Source organism: Papio anubis, chromosome 9, assembly GCF_008728515.1.
Source record: "Papio anubis isolate 15944 chromosome 9, Panubis1.0, whole genome shotgun sequence".
In the NCBI taxonomy this organism is placed as follows: Eukaryota; Metazoa; Chordata; class Mammalia; order Primates; family Cercopithecidae; genus Papio; species Papio anubis.
This window is the reverse complement of record NC_044984.1, coordinates 47,688,142-47,707,244: the sequence shown is the minus strand read 5'-3', so window position 1 is coordinate 47,707,244 and position 19,103 is coordinate 47,688,142. Positions and strand designations below refer to the sequence as shown.

General features: G+C 51.2%; 1 protein-coding gene across 1 annotated transcript; it reads right to left on the bottom strand.

Moving 5' to 3' along the window:
• Positions 1-8,324: 8,324 nt before the first annotated feature.
• KRT18 (keratin 18) lies at positions 8,325-12,281 on the bottom strand. The gene is made up of 7 exons (XM_003906438.4): positions 11,762-12,281; positions 10,946-11,028; positions 10,146-10,302; positions 9,405-9,569; positions 9,192-9,317; positions 8,728-8,951; positions 8,325-8,514 (listed from the first exon to the last, which is right to left on the bottom strand). The coding sequence occupies exons 1-7, from the start codon at positions 12,176-12,178 to the stop codon at positions 8,394-8,396; spliced, it is 1,293 nt and encodes a 430-aa protein (XP_003906487.1). The 5' UTR covers positions 12,179-12,281; the 3' UTR covers positions 8,325-8,393.
• Positions 12,282-19,103: the final 6,822 nt, after the last annotated feature.

The following is a 19,103-nucleotide window of genomic DNA, read 5'->3' as shown; positions in this document are numbered from 1 at the left end:
AGCACTTTGGGAGGCCTAGGTGGGCAGATCACCAGGTCACGAGATGGAGACCATGCTGGCTAACACGATGAAACCTCGTCTCTACTAAAAATACAAAAAATTAGCCCGGCGTGGTGGCGGGCGCCTGTAGTCCCAGCTACTTGGGAGGCTGAGGCAGGGGAACGGCTGAACCCAGGAGGTGGAGCTTGCAGTGAGCCGAGATGGTGCCACTGCACTCCAGCCTGGGGGACAGAGCGAGACTCCGTCTCAAAAAAAAAAAAACAAAAAAACAAAAAAAACCCAAAAAACCCCACAAAATTAGCCGGGTATGCGCATGCCTGTAATCCCAGCTACTCGGGAGGGGGAGGCATGAGAATTGCTTGAACCCGGGAGGTGGAGGTTGCCCTGAGCCGAGATCGAGCCATTGCACTCCAGCCTGGGCAACAAGAATGAAACTCCATCTCAAAAGAAAAACAAAAACAAAAAACCTTGCAATCTGCTGCCCCCTTCCTATGGTAGGCTGAATAATGGTCCCCTCCCATCCCAAGATGTCCATATCCTAACCGCCCCTCTCTTTGCCTGTGAATATTTCCTTACACAGCAACAGGGACCTTGCCATGTAAATCAAGGATCTTAAGTTGGGGAGATTATGCTCATTGTCTGGGTAAATCTAATGTCATCAAAGGATCCTTATAAGAGGGAGGCAGAAGGATCAGAGAAAGGAGATGTGAGGATAGTGGAAGCAGAAGTCGGGAGAGAGGGAAGTGAGGAGAGATTTGAAGATGCTGGCTTTAAAGATGGCAGATGGGACCAAGTCAAGGAATGCAGGTGACCTCTAGAAGCTGGAAAAGTCAAGGAAACCAGTTTCACCTACAACCTCCAGAAGGAAAATAGCTCTGCAGACAACCTGATAGGGCTTCTGATATACCAAACTGTAAGATGACGTGTATGTTGTTTTTGTTGTTGTTGTTGTTTTCTTTTTTTTGAGACGGAGTCTCGCTCTGTCGCCCAGTGCAGTGGCGCAATCTCTACTCACTGCAAGCTCCACCTCCCCGGTTCATGCCATTCTCCTGCCTCAGTCTCCTGAGCAGTTGGGACTACAGGTGTCTGCTGCCACGCCTGGCTAATTTTTTTGTATTTTTAGTAGAGATGGGGTTTCACCGTGTTAGGATAGTCTCGAACTCCTGACCTTGTGATCCTCCCACCTCAGCCTCCTAAAGTGCTGGGATTACAGGCGTGTGCCACCACACCTGGCCGATAACATATATATATATATATATATTTTTTTTTGAGATGGAGTCTCACTCTGTCGCCCAGGCTGGAGTGCAGTGGCGTGATCTCGGTTCACTGCAAGCTCCCCATCCCGGGTTCATGCCATTCTCCTGCCTCAGCCTCCCGAGTAGCTGGGACTACAGGCGCTTGCCACCAAGCCCGGCTAATTTTTCGTACTTTTTTTGGTAGAGACGGGGTTTCACCGTGTTAGCCAGCATGGTCTCGATCTCCTGACCTCATGATCTGCCCGCCTCGGCCTCCCAAAGTGCTGGGATTACAGGTGTGAGCCACCGCGCCCGGCCGTATGTTGTTTTAAGTCGCTAAGGTTATGGTAATTTGTTAGAGCAGTAATAGGCAATTAATATACCCCCACCCCACCAACTGCTGAGTCCTCATACCTTGCTCTATCTTTTCCCATAACACTTACTCTTTCTAATGTACTCTATAATTTACTTGCCACATTATCATTTATTATGTCTCTATCTGCTAGAATGTAAACTCCACAAGAACAGGGAGGTTTTTGGTCTATTTTATTCACCACTATATTCTCTGGACTTAGAACAGTTCTTAGTACACAGTAGGTGCTCAAGAAATACTTGTTGAATGACTGAAAGAATATGGTGGAGCCAGGCGTGACGCCTCTACTAAAAATACAAATAATTAGCCAGGCGTAGCATGCACCTGTAATCCCAGCTACTTGGGAGGCTGAGGCATGAGAATCAGCAGGCGGAGGTTGCAGTGAGCTGAGATCATGTCATTGTACTCTAGCCTGGGTGACAGAGCAAGACTTGTCTCAAAAAAAAAAAAAAAAAGAAAAAGAAAAAGAAAAAAGAATGGAACAAAGACAGCAGCAACATTTCCTTCCCTGGAAGTCTGTAGATTCCTGTACCATTGAAAAGTTAACAATCCTTTCCTGCTTTCTCTGTGATTAGTAATAAGTAATTCAGAAGGTATAAAAGGATAATATAAAGTAAGTCTCCCTTCCCCTCTTGCTTCCCCGCTACCAATTTCCCTCCCCAGAGGCAATCACGAATTCCAATTTCCTATGTCTCCTTGTAGAGATCTTTGCATGTACAAGGGTATATACATATGAGTTGTTTTTTTCCCATAAATGGCACTATATACTATTCCGTGTCTTCCAGTACCATTTATTAATTTTATCATCTGGGCTGGGTTGCACTTAGATAGGGAATGGATAAAATAGGACTGATATAATAAAGAACAGATGACTTCATATTATAACCTTGGGATTGATAATTTTTTCCTTTGGTGCTTGGGGGACAAAATAGGCTGCCCCTCAGTCATCTTCCCATGCTGGGGAATGAGTAGGATTGTTCCAGAGGCCTCGGGATTTTCCAGCAGTGTGCTGTTTAAAATAGGCACAGCCAGCCTGGCACAGTGGCTCACGCCTGTAATCCCAGCACTTTGGGAAGCCAAGGTGGGCGGATCATGAGGTCAGGAGTTCGAGACCAGCCTGACCAACATGGTGAAACCCTGTCTCTACTGAAAATACAAAAATTAGCCAGGCGTGGTGGCGTGCACCTGTAATCCCAGCTACTCAGGAGGCTGAGGCAGGAGAATCACTGGAACCCAGGAGGCGGAGGTTGCAGTGAGCAAAGATTGCACCACTGCACTCCAGCCTGGGTGACAGAGTGAGACTCTGTCAAATAAATAAGTAAATAAGTAAATAAATAGGCCGGGCGCGGTGGCTCAAGCCTGTAATCCCAGCACTTTGGGAGGCCGAGACGGGCAGATCACGAAGTCAGGAGATCGAGACCATCCTGGCTAACACAGTGAAACTCCGTCTCTACTAAAAAATACAAAAAACTAGCCGGGCGAGGTGGCGGGCACCTGTAGTCCCAGCTACTCAGGAGGCTGAGGCAGGAGAATGGCGTAAACCCGGGAGGCGGAGCTTGCAGTGAGCTGAGATCCGGTCACTGCACTCCAGCCTGGGCGACAGAGTGAAACTCTGTCTCAAAAAAAAAAAAAAAAAGTAAGTAAATAAATAAACAAATAAATAAATAAATCAGACACAACCATGATCTGAATCAGGAAGGAATGTCGTGCTGCAAATCCCAGGTACAGCTTGGGTCTGGTCCCCAACCTTGCCTGCCTATTGGAGTCACCTAGGGAGCTTTTCAAACATTTGCCGAGTCCTGCCCTCCAAACACCTGAATCAGAATCTCTGGTGCTGGAACCCGGGCCTCAGTATTGTTTGTAAAGCTTCCCAGGGAGTCTAATGTGCAGCCTGTGCAGTTAAGTTATAGCACACAGAGGAAAGACCTACAGACTGGGAACCTGAAGATACGGTTCCTGCTTTGAGCTTCCAGCTCTGTGACCTCAGACAAGTCGCATGATGCCTGTGGACCTCAGTGTCCAACTCTCAGAGCCAGAGCCAATAATACCCACTGCCTTGCATACCTCACAGGATTGTAATGAGGATCAAATGCATAAGCGCCCTGGGAACTGTGAGACTTTGTCGAATGGGAGGGCTAATCGTATCAGGTGCATCGTCTTGGATTACTCTGATCAGCTTGACTCAGCTGCAAGTACTGCTCAGGCTCCCAAGAGACTTCCTGTTTTACCTTCAATCAGCTGTGCATCCTATAATGTTGGCTGGTGTCTGTTTTTTGCAAAAACAAAACTACCAAAGATCAAGATGGCCGGGGGTGGTGGCTCACACCTATAATCCCAGCACTTTGGGAGGCCGAGGCGGGTGGATCACGAGGTCAGGAGTTTAAGACCAGCCTAACCAACATGTGAAACCCCATCTCTACTAAAAGATACAAAAAATTAGCCGGGCATGGTGGCGGGTGCCTGTAATCCCAGATACTCGGGAGGCTGAGGCAGGAGAATCACTTGAACCCGGGAGGCGGAGGTTGCAGTGAGCCAAGATTGTGCCACTGTACTCCAGCCTGGGCGACAGAGTGAGATTCTGTCTCAAAAAGAAAAAAAAAAAAAAAAAGATGAAGATATGCATCATTTGAAGACCTAGGTTAGGTTAATTAATTTGTACTCCACGCAGTAGAGTACTAAGCAGCTACTCAAATGAATGGGGCAGGTCTATGCATACTGATTCAGAAAGGTGTCCAAGACATAACGTGTTTTTTTTTTTTTTTTTTGAGACGGAGTCTCGCTCTGTCGCCCAGGCTGGAGTGCAGTGGAGTGATCTCAGCTCACTGCAAGCTCCACCTCCCGAGTTCATGCCATTCTCCTGCCTCAGCCTCCCGAGTAGCTGGGACTACAGGCACCCGCCACCACGCCCGGCTAATTTTTTGCATTTTTAGTAGAGACAGGGTTTCACCGTGTCAGTCACAACGGTCTCAATCTCCTGACCTCGTGATCCACCCGCCTCAGCCTCCCAAAGTGCTGGGATTACAGGCGTGAGCCACCATGCCCAGCCCCAAGACGTATTGTTAAGTGAAGAAAGTAGAATTTAAGAAATCAAGGCCAAGCATGGTAGCTCACGCCTGTAATCCCAGCACTTTGGGAGGCCATGACAGGTGCATCACGGGGTCAGGAGTTCGAGACCAGCCTGATCAACATGGTGAAACCCTATCTCTACTAAAAACACAAAAATTAGCCAGCCGTGGTGGTGGGCGCCTGTAATCCCAGCTACTCAGGAGGCTGAGGCAGGAGAATTGCTTGAACCCGGGAAGCAGAGGTTGCAGTGAGCTGTGATCGCGCCACTGCACTCCAGCCTGGGCGACAGAGCGAGACTCCATCTCAATAAAAAAAAAAAGAAATCAAGATGCGGAGCTGGTTAATTTTACATATATAAAACAAAATGAAATATGCTTGTATATGTCTAAGTTTTAAAAGTATTTAACAGTGGTTACCTCTAGGGAGTGGAGTGGGGAGATTCTATTCTATTCTATTCTATTCTATTCTATTCTATTCTATTCTATTCTATTCTATTCTATTCTAGGAGTGTTGCTCTGTCACCCAGGCTGGAGTGCAGTGGTGCGATCTTGACTCATTACAACCTCCGCCTGCTGGGTTCAAGCAAATCTCCTGCCTCAGCCTCCCAAGTAACTGGGACTACAGGTGTGTGCCACCACGCCTGGCTAATTTTTTTTTTTTTTTTTTTTTTTTTGAGACAGAGTCTTGCTCTTTTGCCAGGCTGGAGTGCAGTGGCACAATCTCGGCTCACTACAACCTCCAACTCCCTGGTTCAAGCGATTCTCCTGCCTCAGCCTCCCAAGTAGATGGGATTACAATCATGCGCCACCATGCTTGGCTAATTTTGTATTTTTAGTAGAGATGGGGTTTCTTCATGTTGGCCAGGCTGGTCTCGAACTCCTGACCTCATGACCTGCCCACCTCGGCCTCCCAAAGTGCTGGGATTACAGGTGTGAGTCACCGTGCCCAGCCACCTGGCTAATTTTTTGTATTTCTAGTAGAGACAGGGTTTCACCGTGTTACCCAGGATGGTCTCAATCTCCTGACATTGTGATCCGCCTGCCTCAGCCTCCCAAAGTGCTGGGATTACAGGCGTGAGCCACCGCGCCCAGCAAGATTTTAAATTTTATTTCATATATATACACACACACACATATATATACACGTATATACACACACACACACATACACACACATATATATAAACATAATATATATATATTTTTGAGACAGAGTTTCGCTCTTGTTGCCCAGGCTGGAGTGCATTGGCGTGATCTCGGATTATTGCAACCTCCACTTCCTGGGTTCAAGCGATTCTCCTGCCTCAGTTTCCCAAGTAGCTGAGAGTTTAGGCATGTGCCACAACACCCAGCTAATTTTGTATTTTTAGTAGAGACAGGGTTTCACCGTGTTGGTCAGGCTGGTCTCAAACTCCTGACCTCAAGTGATCCACCCACCTCGGCCTCCCAAAGTGCTGGGATCACAGGCATGAGCCACCACACCCAGCCGATACATATACATTTTTCTGTAAAAGAAGATATGTTGGCCGGGCGCGGTGGCTCACGCCTATGATCCCAGCACTTTGGGAAGCCGAGGCAGACGGACCACGAGGTCAGGAGATTGAGACCATCCTGGTTAACACGGTGAAACCCCGTCTCTACTAAAAATACAAAAAATTAGCCAGGCGTGGTGGCAGGTGCCTGTAGTTCCAGCTACTCCGGAGGCTGAGGCAGGAGAATGAGGTGAGCCGAGGCCGGGGCTTTGCCGTGGCCGAGATCCGACCCTGCACTCCAGCCTGGTAGGCGAAAGACTCCGTCTCAAAAAAAGAGAAAGAAAGATCGTTATCCCCAATTAAAATATATAACCGGTTTTAGACATCAATTGTTTCACTGCTACGTGACACAAGTCCAATTAAAAGCACAGAACGATGACATTTCAGTTAGCTTTTTTTTTTTGAGACGAGTCTCGCTCTGTCGCCCAGGCTGGAGTGCAGTGGCGCTATCTCGGCTCACTGCAAGCTCTGCCTCTCGGGTTCATGCCATTCTCCTGCCTCAGACTCCGGAGCAGCTGGGACTATAGGCGCCCGCCACCATGCCCGGCTAAATTTTTTGTATTTTTAGTAGGCGGGGTTTCACTGTGTTAGCCAGGATGATCTCGATCTCCTGTCCTTGTGATCCGCCCGCCTCGGCCTCCCAAAGTGCTGGGATTACAGGCCTCAGCCACCATACCCAGCCAACTTTTTTTGTTTTTTGAAACAGTGGTACTGTGTTACCTAGGCTGAAATGCAGTGGCACAATCACAACTCACTGCAACCTTGACCTTCTGGACTCAAGCAATCCTTCCACCTCAGCCTCCTGAGTAAGTGGAACTACAGGTGCATGCCACCATGCCCAGCTAATTTTTAAATTAAAAAAATTCGTTTTGCCTTAACCCAACATTTTAAAAATTAACCTAGGCTGGGCACGGTGACTCACGCCTGTAATCCAGCATTTTGGGAGGCTGAGGTGGGCGGATCACGACGTCAGGAGTTCAACACCAGCCTGGCTAATATGGTGACACCCCGTCTCTACTAAAAATACAAAAAGTAGCCAGGCATGGTGGCAGGCCCCTGAAATCCCAGGTACTTGGGATGCTGAGGCAGGAGAATCCCTTGAACCCAGGAGGCAGTTCTAGTGAGCCCAGATCGCGCTATTGCACTCCAGCCTGGGTGACAGAGCAAGACTCTGCCTCAAAAAAAAAAAAAAAAAAAAATTAACCTAACCTAGGTCTTTGAGTGATTGATGCCTTGATCTTTAGTAGTTTTGTTTTGGCAAAACTGCTACAATTAACATCTACATGTAATCATGTTGGGTTAGGGCATTTGCACACAAATATGAAAGCAGCCAAGGAAGACACAAGGTGACATCTAGTCACTCCAAAGAGTACAAGCGGGAGGATCACTTGAGGCCAGGAGTTCCAGACTAGCCTGGGCAACATAGTGAAATCCCAACTCTATGAAAAATTCAAAAATTAGCCGGGTGTGGTGGCACTGCTGGGATTATGGGTGTGAGCCACTGTGCCCAGCCTCGGTTAGCTTTAAGATGCCCATCCTTACCTATGGGTGCTTACTCAGGGGCACCTCTTTCCTAAATGGGAACTTCCATGATCATTTACTCAACTTCTAGCCAGACCTCTAGCACCCTAAAAATCTTATCTCCACTGAGTGAATGAACAGAGTTTAGGGCACCATAGGTTTGGAGAATGAGTATGGCCTGGGGTTGGAGGAAAAAACTGTGGGTGGGAAGCCCTGGGCAGTGGGCCAAGGATGCAAAGCAGCAGGGTAGGATAGGGCCAGATGTGTCTGTCTCCTCTGTCCTCTGTCTTTGGCCTAATTTCCTCCTTTGGTTCAGACTTCTGCTAATGATCAGTCAGGGACCTTATGAACACCAGACTGCTTCAAGGCAAAGATTCCACAATTCCCTTGGAGGGATCCCCACTGCCTGTGACCCATCACATCTACCGCTCCCTCCTCTGTCTCTGAGAAGTGTTTCCAAGAATACAGAGCCCTCTTCCTTCTACACCCCAATCTATATGAAACCCTCAGGGGTCAGAGGTGGTTTCTGCTGGATCAGAGATGGGACTGTTGGGTTAGGGCATTTGTGCGCAATGAAAACAGCCAAAAGAAGAAAAAGTGACATCCAATGAACTCTGAACTTTTTATTGGCCTCCTGCTCCCCAAAGGGTACCCTGCTTCTGCTGGCTTAATGCCTCAGAACTTTGGTGTCGTTGGTCTCAGACACCACTTTGCCATCCACTATCCGGCGGGTGGTGGTCTTTTGGATGGTTTGCATGGAGTTGCTGCTGTCCAAGGCATCACCAAGACTGTAACAGAACACCAAGCCCAAGTTATAAACAGTCCCGTGGAGAAGGGAGACAAGAAAGGTAGAGGGAAAAAGCCTCCTGACCTCTACCTTTATCTCCAAATCCCCCTCAGCCTCTTCCTCCAGAAAAGGGAAACCCAAGGCCAAACTTCATTTGCTCTGAGAGAAGTGATCTCTTGATCCCAGCATGTGTGGGTAGGAGAGCCCCACTCACTTGAATTCCTCGCCATCTTCCAGCAGGCGGCGGTAGGTGGCGATCTCAGCTTCCAGCTTGACCTTGATGTTCAACAGGGCCTCATACTCCTGGGCCTGTCGCTGTCCCTCTGCCCGGGTCTGTGCCAGCTCTGACTCCAGGTGCAGCAGGATCCCATTGAGCTGCTCCATCTGTAGGGCGTAGCGGGCCTCCACCTCCCTCAGGCTGTTCTCCAAGCTGGCCTTCTGCAGGGGCACAAGGAGGAGGGGCAGGGTGCACTCAGAGTCCCAGGACTGCTCATCCCTTCACTTTCGGAAACTTTTTTGGGCATGTGCTGTGTGCCAAGTACTGGCGTAAGGGGTAGAAGTGGTGGGAAATGCAAAGAGGAAACTGACTCTGAGCTAAAGGAACTCATGATGGGAGGGATAGGATTTGGGTTGAGACAAGTGAAGGAGGAGCTGAGTGGGTGATGTGAAGGCACTCACCAGATTTCTCATGGAGTCCAGGTCGATCTCCAAGGACTGAACTGTACGTCTCAGCTCTGTGAGCGTCGTCTCAGCAGCTCCAACCTCGGCGGACTGTGTGGTGACCACTGTGGTGCTCTCCTCAATCTGCAGGGTGGGGACAGTCCATCAGGCCCCTCATTCCCTGTCTGCCTCCCTCCCACACCTTGGCAGCCATCCTTTCCCCTCACGCACCTGCTGAGACCAGTACTTGTCTAGCTCCTCTCGGTTCTTCCGAGCCAGCTCGTCATATTGGGCCCGGATGTCTGCCATGATCTTGGCGAGGTCCTGAGATTTGGGGGCATCTACCTCCACGGTCAACCCAGAGCTGGCAATCTGGGCTTGTAGGCCTTTTACTTCCTAAAGGTGACAGGGGAAAAAGTGAGGAGGGTTCAGGGTCAGAGCTCCAACAAGGTCCTTCGTCTGTGATTGCCTCTCCTAGGAGGCCTACAGTTGGAGAAAAGACAGGAGGAACCCCTTGGCTTGCACTCAGGGCAATGCCAGTTCTGGCCTTTCTACTCCAGTGGGTAGAAATGCCACCTACTCACTGACGGTTTCTCTCTCCTAACTTCACCCTGTCCCTTCATCCACCCTTCCCTTCACAAACCTGCTCCTTCTACCATCTTTTAGGAAGCACTGCCAACTCCACCTGCTCTCATTCCTCTATCACCCCCAGCTCCTAGTGTTAGCTGCTTCTACTTCCGTTCTCATCTCATTCTCTAACCCACATCACTTTGACCTGTAATTCAGGTGAGCCAGGGTGTACTTGACCCCCTGAGAATGCTCTTCATCAGAATGGTCTCATTAAGAAGAGCCCAGGCTGCTATTTCTAAACTTCTTAGCAAGGCTACTTGCAGGTGGCTTGTCCTGTCTATTCTCCCACCCAGACTTGTCATGGCCCCTCAATCCCTGGCCTGGCCACTGGCCCCTGCTTGCCTCTTCGTGGTTCTTCTTCATGAAGAGCAGCTCCTCCTTGAGAGCCTCGATCTCTGTCTCCAGCTGCAGTCGAGTGACATTGGTGTCATCAATGACCTTGCGGAGCCCATGGATGTCATTCTCCACAGACTGGCGCATGGCCAGCTCTGTCTCATACCTGTAGGAGTGGAGGTGATCAGAGGGGCCACTATCTCTGATCCAGAACCTTCTCAACTAGTGCCACCTACTAAGAGCAATTCTATGCCCATTGCGAACCAGCAACTTGAGTCAGCAATTAGGTGGTAATCCCCTGAGCACCATTCTTGGCACTTGGAGGACAGTATTCTTTTTTTTTGAGATGGAGTTTTGCTCTTGTCGCCCAGGCTCGAGTGCAACGGTGCAATCTTGGTTCACTGCAACCTCTGCCTCCCGGGTCCAAGCGATTCTCCTGCCTCAGCCTCCCAAGTAGCTGCGATTACAGGCATGCACTACCATGCCCGGCTAATTTTGTATTTTTAGTAGAGACGGGGTTTCTCCATGTTGGTCAGGCTGGTCTCAAACTCCCGACCTCAGGTGATCTGCCTACCTCAGCCTCTCAAAGTGCTGGGATTACAGGCGTGAGCCACTGTGCCCGGCCATGAGGACAGTATTCTTAAACGAGGTTATACAAATGAATAAATGAATACACTGACGGATGCCGATTCTCATCCACCCACACCTAAACAGGATCCCACTGTGAGCCCCTACCTGACCCAGCCTGGGGAGCAGATCCTTCTTAGCTCCACCCCTGGACCCCCAGCTCCCTAGCCCCCTCAACTTACTTGACTCTAAAGTCATCAGCAGCAAGACGGGCATTGTCAATCTGCAGAACGATGCGGGCATTGTCCACAGTATTTGCGAAGATCTAGGGGGATTGTCGAGAGAGGTTGCTCCATGAATAGAAAGTCAGGGATGGGTGGGCTGAGTGTGTAGAAAGTGTTATGTATCCTAGTGAAAACTTCCTGGTCCCAGGAATAGCCAGAGACTCTCCCTGGACACCTATCCCTTTTCATCTAGCCCCACCCATTCCCTCCTTTTCTGGATTCCCAGATCCCAGCACTCTGCCCTTCTTGGGAAGCCTCAGCAGGCTGGCTAGCTGGCTGGCCTGCCTGCCCAGAAGTGAGCCGCTACTCACAAGTCTTCTTTCTGGCCCTCTCCTGGCATTTTTTCCCTAGTGCACCTGGTCACTCTGGGCCCCCTACACCCTGGATTGGCTCCTCCCAAAGGAAGGCCTTCTGTTTACTCCGAGATGACTCAGCTTTAGCCACATCCGCTTAACCCTCCAATAGTCCCCACTCCGCCAGAGCCAGTGTCTCCTCTTTACAGGACTTTCCTCACCTCCCTCCATGCTGTCCACTTCTTCTGTAAAGCTCTCAACCCTGTCCCCTTCCCCCTCTCTCCTGGGAAAGAGCCCTCCCATGCCTAGCTGCTGCTCTAGGGCACACTGTGGCTAGGAGAGTGGATGGAAATCCACGTATGCCCAACCCCTCCCGGTGGAGTAGGGGTTGGGGTGGATACGGAATGAGGGAAAGAGGCAAAGGAGTGTGTAATTTGAGGATCAGACAAGACTGGGAATTGAGGTCCCTCCCACCCCTTACCTGAGCCCTCAGGTCCTCGATGATCTTGAAGTAATGGCTCCAGTCTCTGACCTGGGGTCCCTTCTTCTCCAAGTGCTCCCGGATTTTGCTCTCCAGCCTCCGGTTCTCGGTCTCCAGGCTCCTCACTCTGTCCAGGTAAGAGGCCAGGCGGTCGTTCAGGCTTTGCATGGTCTCCTTCTCGTTCTGGATGCCTCCCATTCCTGCCAGACCCCCGGCCATCCCTGAGGCCAGGCCCCCGGACCCCATGCCGCCCCGGAAGCTGGTGGAGCGGGACACGGAGATCCGGGAACCAGAACCCCCGGCGCCTGCATAGACACTGGCCGCGCTGCTGACCGGCCGGGCACCGTAGCTGGGCGCCTGGACAGAGCCCAGGGACCGGTAGTTGGTAGAGAAGGTGGAGCGAGTGGTGAAGCTCATGCTGTATGAGAGGAAGGCGAGACGACAGGACTCAGGCTTTGCCGACGAAGGTGGCGGCCCGCGCGACCCGAGTTATATCGCAGAGAGAGGCCCCGCCCCCGCCCTGGAGCCGCTTCGGAAGCCGGAGCCACAGGTGGACCGCGCCGAGCCCGCGCCCTCCGCCCCGGGCCGCCCCGCCCCAGGCCCCACCCCTGCGCCCTCCGCGCAGCTCTGCCAAGCCCCGCTCATCCCCCAGAAACGCGGTGGCCAACAGGGCACGGACACGGGCAGCAGGTGTTGCTGGACCTCGAGGCTGCTTTCAGGGCAGGAAATGACGTTATTATGCCCTTCTCCCCCAGGTGGAGGAGGTGCTGGCGAGTTTGAAATTTGGGAGTCTTGGCCGGGCGCAGTGGCTCATGCCTGTAATCCTCGCACTTTGGGAGGCCGAGGCGGGCCGATCACGAGGTCAGGAGATCGAGACCATCCTAGCCAACATGGTGAAACCCCCTCTCTACTAAAATACAAAAAATTAGCCGGACGTGATGGTGCACGCCTGTAGTTCCAGCTACTTGAGAGGCTGAGGAAGGGGAATCGCTTGAACCCGTGAGACGGAGGTTGCAGTCAGCCGAGATCGCGCCACTGCACTCCAGCCTGGCGACAGAGTGAGACTCCGTCTCAAAAAAAAAAAGAAAAGAAAAAAAAAAGAAAAAGAAATTTGGGGATCTGGTGATATGCGGATGGAATGACCTGTGAGTCCCTCTAGCTGTCCTCAACCTGCAGCCCAAATTATCCACCTGCGGAGGGGATCTTGGGGGCATCCTGGAACTCCAGGAGTCCGGGGGAAGAAAGGCTGGGAGCTGGAGAAGAGGAGGAGAAGCAATGCCGAGCCTCACAGCTGCTGGTTTACACACTCATACCCCAGCTGCACCTGGCTCCCAAACACTCCCCCGCCTGCCCACGTTTCCTAACACACACTCACACCCGAATCACACAGAGGTGTGCTCTCAAATGCACACACACATACATTCACTCAGCAAATAGGTGCAGACTCCCCAAAACAAACCCAGTCTCTGAGCCCCCTCCATCTCCCTCCCCTCTCCCGACCTCACTCCCAGGGGCATTGCCTCAGTGGAACACTGTGATTTGGACAGGGAATGCGTCCTGACTTCTGCACACCCGTATATCACCTTTCCTGCATCCTTAGTTAAAAAAATCCTGAGCATTTACAATTCAACCAGTATGCATTTAGCACCTACTGTGAGCCAGGCCCAGTTCTAGGAGCTGGGAGAGAAGGGCGGTGACAAAAGAGACCAAAAATCTCTCACGGAGATGTTAATGTGTTCCACATCGCCGGGCATGGTGGCTCATGACTGTAATCCTAGCACTTTGGGAGGCCGGGGCGGGTGGATCACCTGAGGTCAAGAGTTCGATGCCACTGCACTCCAGCGTAGACAACAGAGCGAGACTCTGTCTCAAAAAAGAGAAAAAAAAAAAAAAATTTGAGACCAGCCTGGCTAACATGGTGAAATCCTGTCTCTACCAAAAATACAAAAATTAGCCAGGCACAGTGGCGCGTGCCAGTAATCCCAGCTACTCAGGAGGCTGAGGCAGGAGAATCGCTTGAACCCAGGAGGCAGAGGTTGCAGTGAGCCAAGATCGTGCCATTGTACCTCAGCCTGGGCAACCAGGAGTGAAACTGTGACTCAAAATGAATAAATAAATAAATAATAAAATAAAAGTAATGTGTTCCACATCGCACGGAGCCTGAGAGGACAGGCAGGCACTCCTAGGACCACCATAGCAGCGACCCAGCCCTGGTGGCCAGTGCCCCTTCCCTCTTTACTAGGACTTTTATCTTGGCCATTCCTTTCCCTGTCCCCTCTTGTAAGGCTGTCTGGATTTGAAGCCTGGCCCCAGGGGACTGCATCCTCCAGGACGCTCTCCCCAGCCTCTGTGTGAGAAGGATGGAGGTAGGGAGGCTTTCATGCTGCCTGCCCCCTGAAGCTGAATGACCATCTCTACTGAATGAAGTGTTGGGGTGAACCCCCTAGGTGTTGGGCCTTCAAGATCGTCAGCTCCAGCAGCTTGTTTTTCTGGCAGCTCCTGGTATGACACGTTTGGCTCTGTTCTTTGCTCTGGAGTGGACCTGTTGATTCTTATCTGGCTGTCAGCTGAGGGGAAAGGGGAGGACAAACAGTAGGGTAGGCCTGGGAGAGAAGGGACTCTGGCAGAGCCTGACCAGTGGACCTGCCAGGTGGGAGGCACAGCACAGATAAAGAGCCTGACCCTGGATTGTTCCTGATCTGTCACCTAATGGTGGGGAGAGCCCCACAGTGCTCAATGGGAGCCAGCCAGGGGATGGGTCAGGGTGGAAGCTGGCCAGGGAAGGCCAGGGCCTACTGATGGCTGGGAGGCAAACAGGATGCAAAATAACGTACAAATGAATACCCACTGGTTTTGCATACAAGGCTTCTGGGAGGTAAGAGGTTCCAGTCAGAGGGGTCTCTCTTGCTTTCACCTTTACATTCCCCCACTGAATTCCAGAATTGTCAAGTTGTGCAGAATTTTATAATAAAGTATGTGGATTCAACAAGCAACCTACTACCTTTTACTGTTATTGCTAAGATTTAAGTCAGACAGCCCGGGTACTTTGCTAGCTGTGTAACCTTGGGGAAATCACCTAACTCTGAACTTCAGTTTCTTCACTTGTACAAGGAAAACAGTAAGACCTGTCCAGTCTATTTCCTCGGGTGGCAGTGGATGTAAATGTAAATTATCACTCACTCATTCATCAAACAAATACTAATTATTTGTATTGGAGCCTTCCTTCAAAGTAAGGAAGGCTTCAGTACATCCAGGAGGGCAGATAGAGGGGTCAATTTAATTAGAAAGACGGGCTCAAGGGGTTTGAAGTCTGTCTCTCTGAGTCACTTAAAAACCCTGGGGCACTTTGAGTTCTACCAGCAATCAAACCAGATTCTAGAATTTTTTTCCAAGCTCATTCCCAGGTCCTTGTCTGATCCCTGCCCCACCCCAACTGCTAGGAAGCTTCTGGGACCTGTGGAGGTGCAGCGTGGGGGCTGGAGAGGGAGAGCTGCCAGCTAGACCTTATCTCTCCTACTGATGTCGATGGCCGCATTCCTGACTTCTTGCAGCATGGGGCAAATACCGACCTCGGGCTTCCAGCACCAGCCTGCCCCTTCCCATCACTTCCAGATTCCTCTGTGGCTCAGGGCTTTTTCACTTTGTCACAGAGTCTCTCAGAGACCTGGGGTGAAAGTCTTGGCCCCCAGATTCCCAGCACTACTAGGGTTCTGGGGTGGGGATGGGAAGCAAGGTGGAAAGGGGGATGGTGTGATTGTGAGGACAGTCCCAGGAGAGGGTGAGAAGCTCCCAGCACAGACACGAAGAGTAATGAGCCCCGACAGGGGGGAATCCGGAAGGAGGGGAAATGGTTCTCCACCCACCATCAGTCCTGCATTCCTTCGTCGAGCAGAAGGGGAGTGGGAACCTGCGAGGCAGGTTTAATTTCAGACTAGACTCAGAGATGACCTGATAGGGGTGGGTCAGCTCTTTCCGCCCCCTCCACATTCTCCCACAAAGGGCTAGAGCTGATGGCTCTGGGGAAACTAGGTGGTGGGGAGATGAGAGGATCAGGGAGGATTGGAGGGCCTGCAGTCCTTCCGCCTTTGCTTTAACGTTTAAGCTGGAAATGCCTTGCTCAGCCTGGAGGAGGGAGGTGTTTGGAACAGCAACTGAGGTGTAAGGATGGGGTCTATACACAAAACAGGGAGAGATCGATTCCCATCCTCTTCTTCAAAGACTGAGGGTGACTCCACTGTGTTGGAGACAGTGAGAAGGCCCTGTGGTGGGGTGGGCTGGAGGGAGGAGGGGATCGCCTCGGAGGCTCCCCTGGGCTCCCTTCAGCTACTGTCAGTGGAGGGTGCACCCATGCAGGGGGGCCTCCCACAGGAGAAATCCCAGGGCTGCTGAGTTAGGGGCAGAGCTGTTGAGACAGGGAGATCTGGGGTGGAAGTCAAAGGAAAAGGAATCTGGGGCAGAATGGGAATCCTTGTGCCCAGCCCTACATCCGGCACATAGGTGGAGCTCTGTAAATACTTTAGGTTTAAGTAATTAATAAACACGGGGTGCTAGGAGAGGTCAGTGGGGGTCATCAGAATGTGCAGTCAGGTAACCTGCAGAGAGACAGGAGGTGGGGGCAAGGGTACAGGCTTCAGAGGCAGCTGTGGGGCAGGCGGAAGATGCGGGTGGCAGCTGGGTGCAGGACCCAGTCTGATATCAAGACTTCTGGAATTTCAGCACCCTATTTGGAGTCCCTGGCACTGCCTGTGGAGGTGGGGAGAGATTCTCAGGGCTTGGGCCAGGCCCTCTCCCCCAGGGGTGGGACAGTCGAGGAATGCGCTGACACTTAGTGTCATTGCTTCGAACCCAACCGATTATTCTCCAACGATAAAGGAAGAGGAACGGTCAGCTCTGAGAAGCATGTGGCTGCCCAGGAACCTCCAGGCACTGAAGCTCAGAGAAGTCGGGGAACCTGGCCCTTCTAGGAGCCCCTCAGCTCCCTGGCCCAGCTCCCACCAGGAATGGCCTTGCCTGTGCTTATGTCCTTTGCCCCTTCTGACCCTGGTGCTGTTGGCTTCTCCCCAGGTGCAACCCCAGTATCCCAATGCCATACCCCCCAGCCTATCACTTCACTCAAATCCACCCAGAGATTAGGGGAGGGCAAAGGGATGAACAGGGCATTTGGTGTCAAAAGACCCAGATTCGGCCAGGTGGCTCATGCCTGTAATCCCAGCACTTTGGGAGGTTGAGGTGGGAGAATCGCTTAAGCCAGGAATTTGAGACCAGCCTGGGCAGTATAACGAGACCCTGTCTCTATGAAATAATGAAATATTTCAATATTTCATAATATTCCCCCCTTCTGGCTTAGTGATCTTCAGCAGCCTTTACTAGCCTGGTCTCTCCTCAGATGTAGAATGAGAATAAGAGTAATATCCACTTCGAGAGTTTTCATGAGAACCAAATGAGATCACATGCCTGGAAGAGCTTTGGCAGCTGAGAAGCCAACTGACCTCCCCTCCTTCTGCTATGCCCCATTTGTTCCTTTTCTTCCCAGCCCCCTTGTTCTTTTGCCCTCACTACTTTCCATCCTTCTGCTCCCTGCTCACCACTATTTTTTTCCATCTAACCTGTGCTCAAGGCAGGTTGGCTAAGACTGAGTCTTTGAAAAGGGGGCTGAAATGGAAGAGCAGAGTGGCCAAGAACCTATCTCCAGATCATCCAGTCAACCGGCCCTGTTTCGGTCAGCCTCTTTCCTGGCCTAGGCTGGGCAGGTTCGCCAGCAGTGTTTAGGGAACTATTCTGCGAGCAGCTAGGAGAGCAGGGCTGGAGCTTGGGAGAGGCATGGGGCAGGAGGTATGGATGCCAGGGTCACAGCTAACCTGTGGGGCCTTTAAACAAATTGCAGAGAGGCAGCCTCCTCCTTGTCTCCTGGCAGGGTGTACCTGTGCACTGAACACTCTGCACGGCCACATGCAGCGGGCTCACCTGGAGCATCCCCCTCAAGGATTTGGGTGGAACCCAGTTGCGGGTGAGGTGGCCTAAGGAAAAGGATCAGGGAAAAGAAGGAGCAGAGTCAGCACAGAGGGACTTGAGGCAAGAAGAAGAGGAAGAGACAGAGGGAGAAGAGGAGAAAGAGGAGAAGGCCTAGATCTCTAAGCTTCCAGGAAGATACCAGGAGAGAGGGTGTTATGAAAGCCAAGAAGAATGAGGTTCAAGGAAGGGCAGTCCACAGGCCAGGTGCACAAAGGGATCAAGGAGGCTGAGGACAAAAAGAGCACTTTCAGTACAGCGATGGAGCTGGGGGTGTGGACCAAGAGGGAGGAGTGAGAGGACCAAGTGGAGGCAAAATACAGACTTTTCTTTCAAGCAGTCTATCAGCAAAGGACAGGAGAAATCAGGAGGCCATGCTGTTGTTAGGTCGCAGAGTTGATGGAAGGTTGCCTTAGGATGAGACAGTTTAGTAAGGCTGATCAACAATTAAACAAGCAATAGCACTAAAGTGTGGTTGGTGCTATGCCTGGGTGAGTCCAGCGAACAATGGAAGCCCAAAGCAGTGAACACTAATCTTGCTTGAGATTCTGAGGGAGTGGAGTGACATTTAAGCTGCAACCTGAAAAGTGATATCCTAGTAGGTGGCAGAACTGGGATGTATTGTGTGCAACCTCTGTAGGCTCCTGCCTCTCCAATCAGAAGCGTGGGGCAGAGGCAGGAGGACACCGTGGCACATGAGGTGAACTCTGTGGTCTAACCATGAGGCATAAGAGGGTGAGTCAGTGGTCTTGAGATCCCAACAGTAGTTACACAACATGGCTTCATGATGAGATCAGCCATACAAGAAACACTGTGTATCCTGGGGGTGGGAGAGAAAAAATGGTGGGCTTCACTGAGGGATGAGAAGGCAGGAGTGGTAGAAGCTCAGGGACAAAGAAGTCTAGCCTTAAAACATGGCTGAAAGGGCTGGGCCTTGGGTGGGGAAGCAAAGGCAAACAGAAGAGTTTAGTGGAAAAGGAAGAAGCCCAGAACTGATGTGGCACGGCAGTTGGAAGCTGCAGAGAAAACACAGGATCGTGAGATGGGGAAGGTGAGAGGGGGTATCAGAATCTGGGGTCAGAGCAGCTGGTGATGTCATTTCAGGGTGCTGAAGGCACTGAAAATCATGGGGTTAAGAATATTGGGGTAAAGAGAGGATGGAGAAACAAAATTTTGGAGTTGGACAGATCTCAGTTTGAATCCCAGCTTTGCTTGTTTCCTTGCTAGGTGACCTTGGTCAAGTTGGGTGCCCAAGTCAGCGGGCTTCTCTGATCTCCAGCTTCCTTATCGGTTTGTTGCAGAGATTAAGAGTGTATGATAGGGCCTGGGGCGG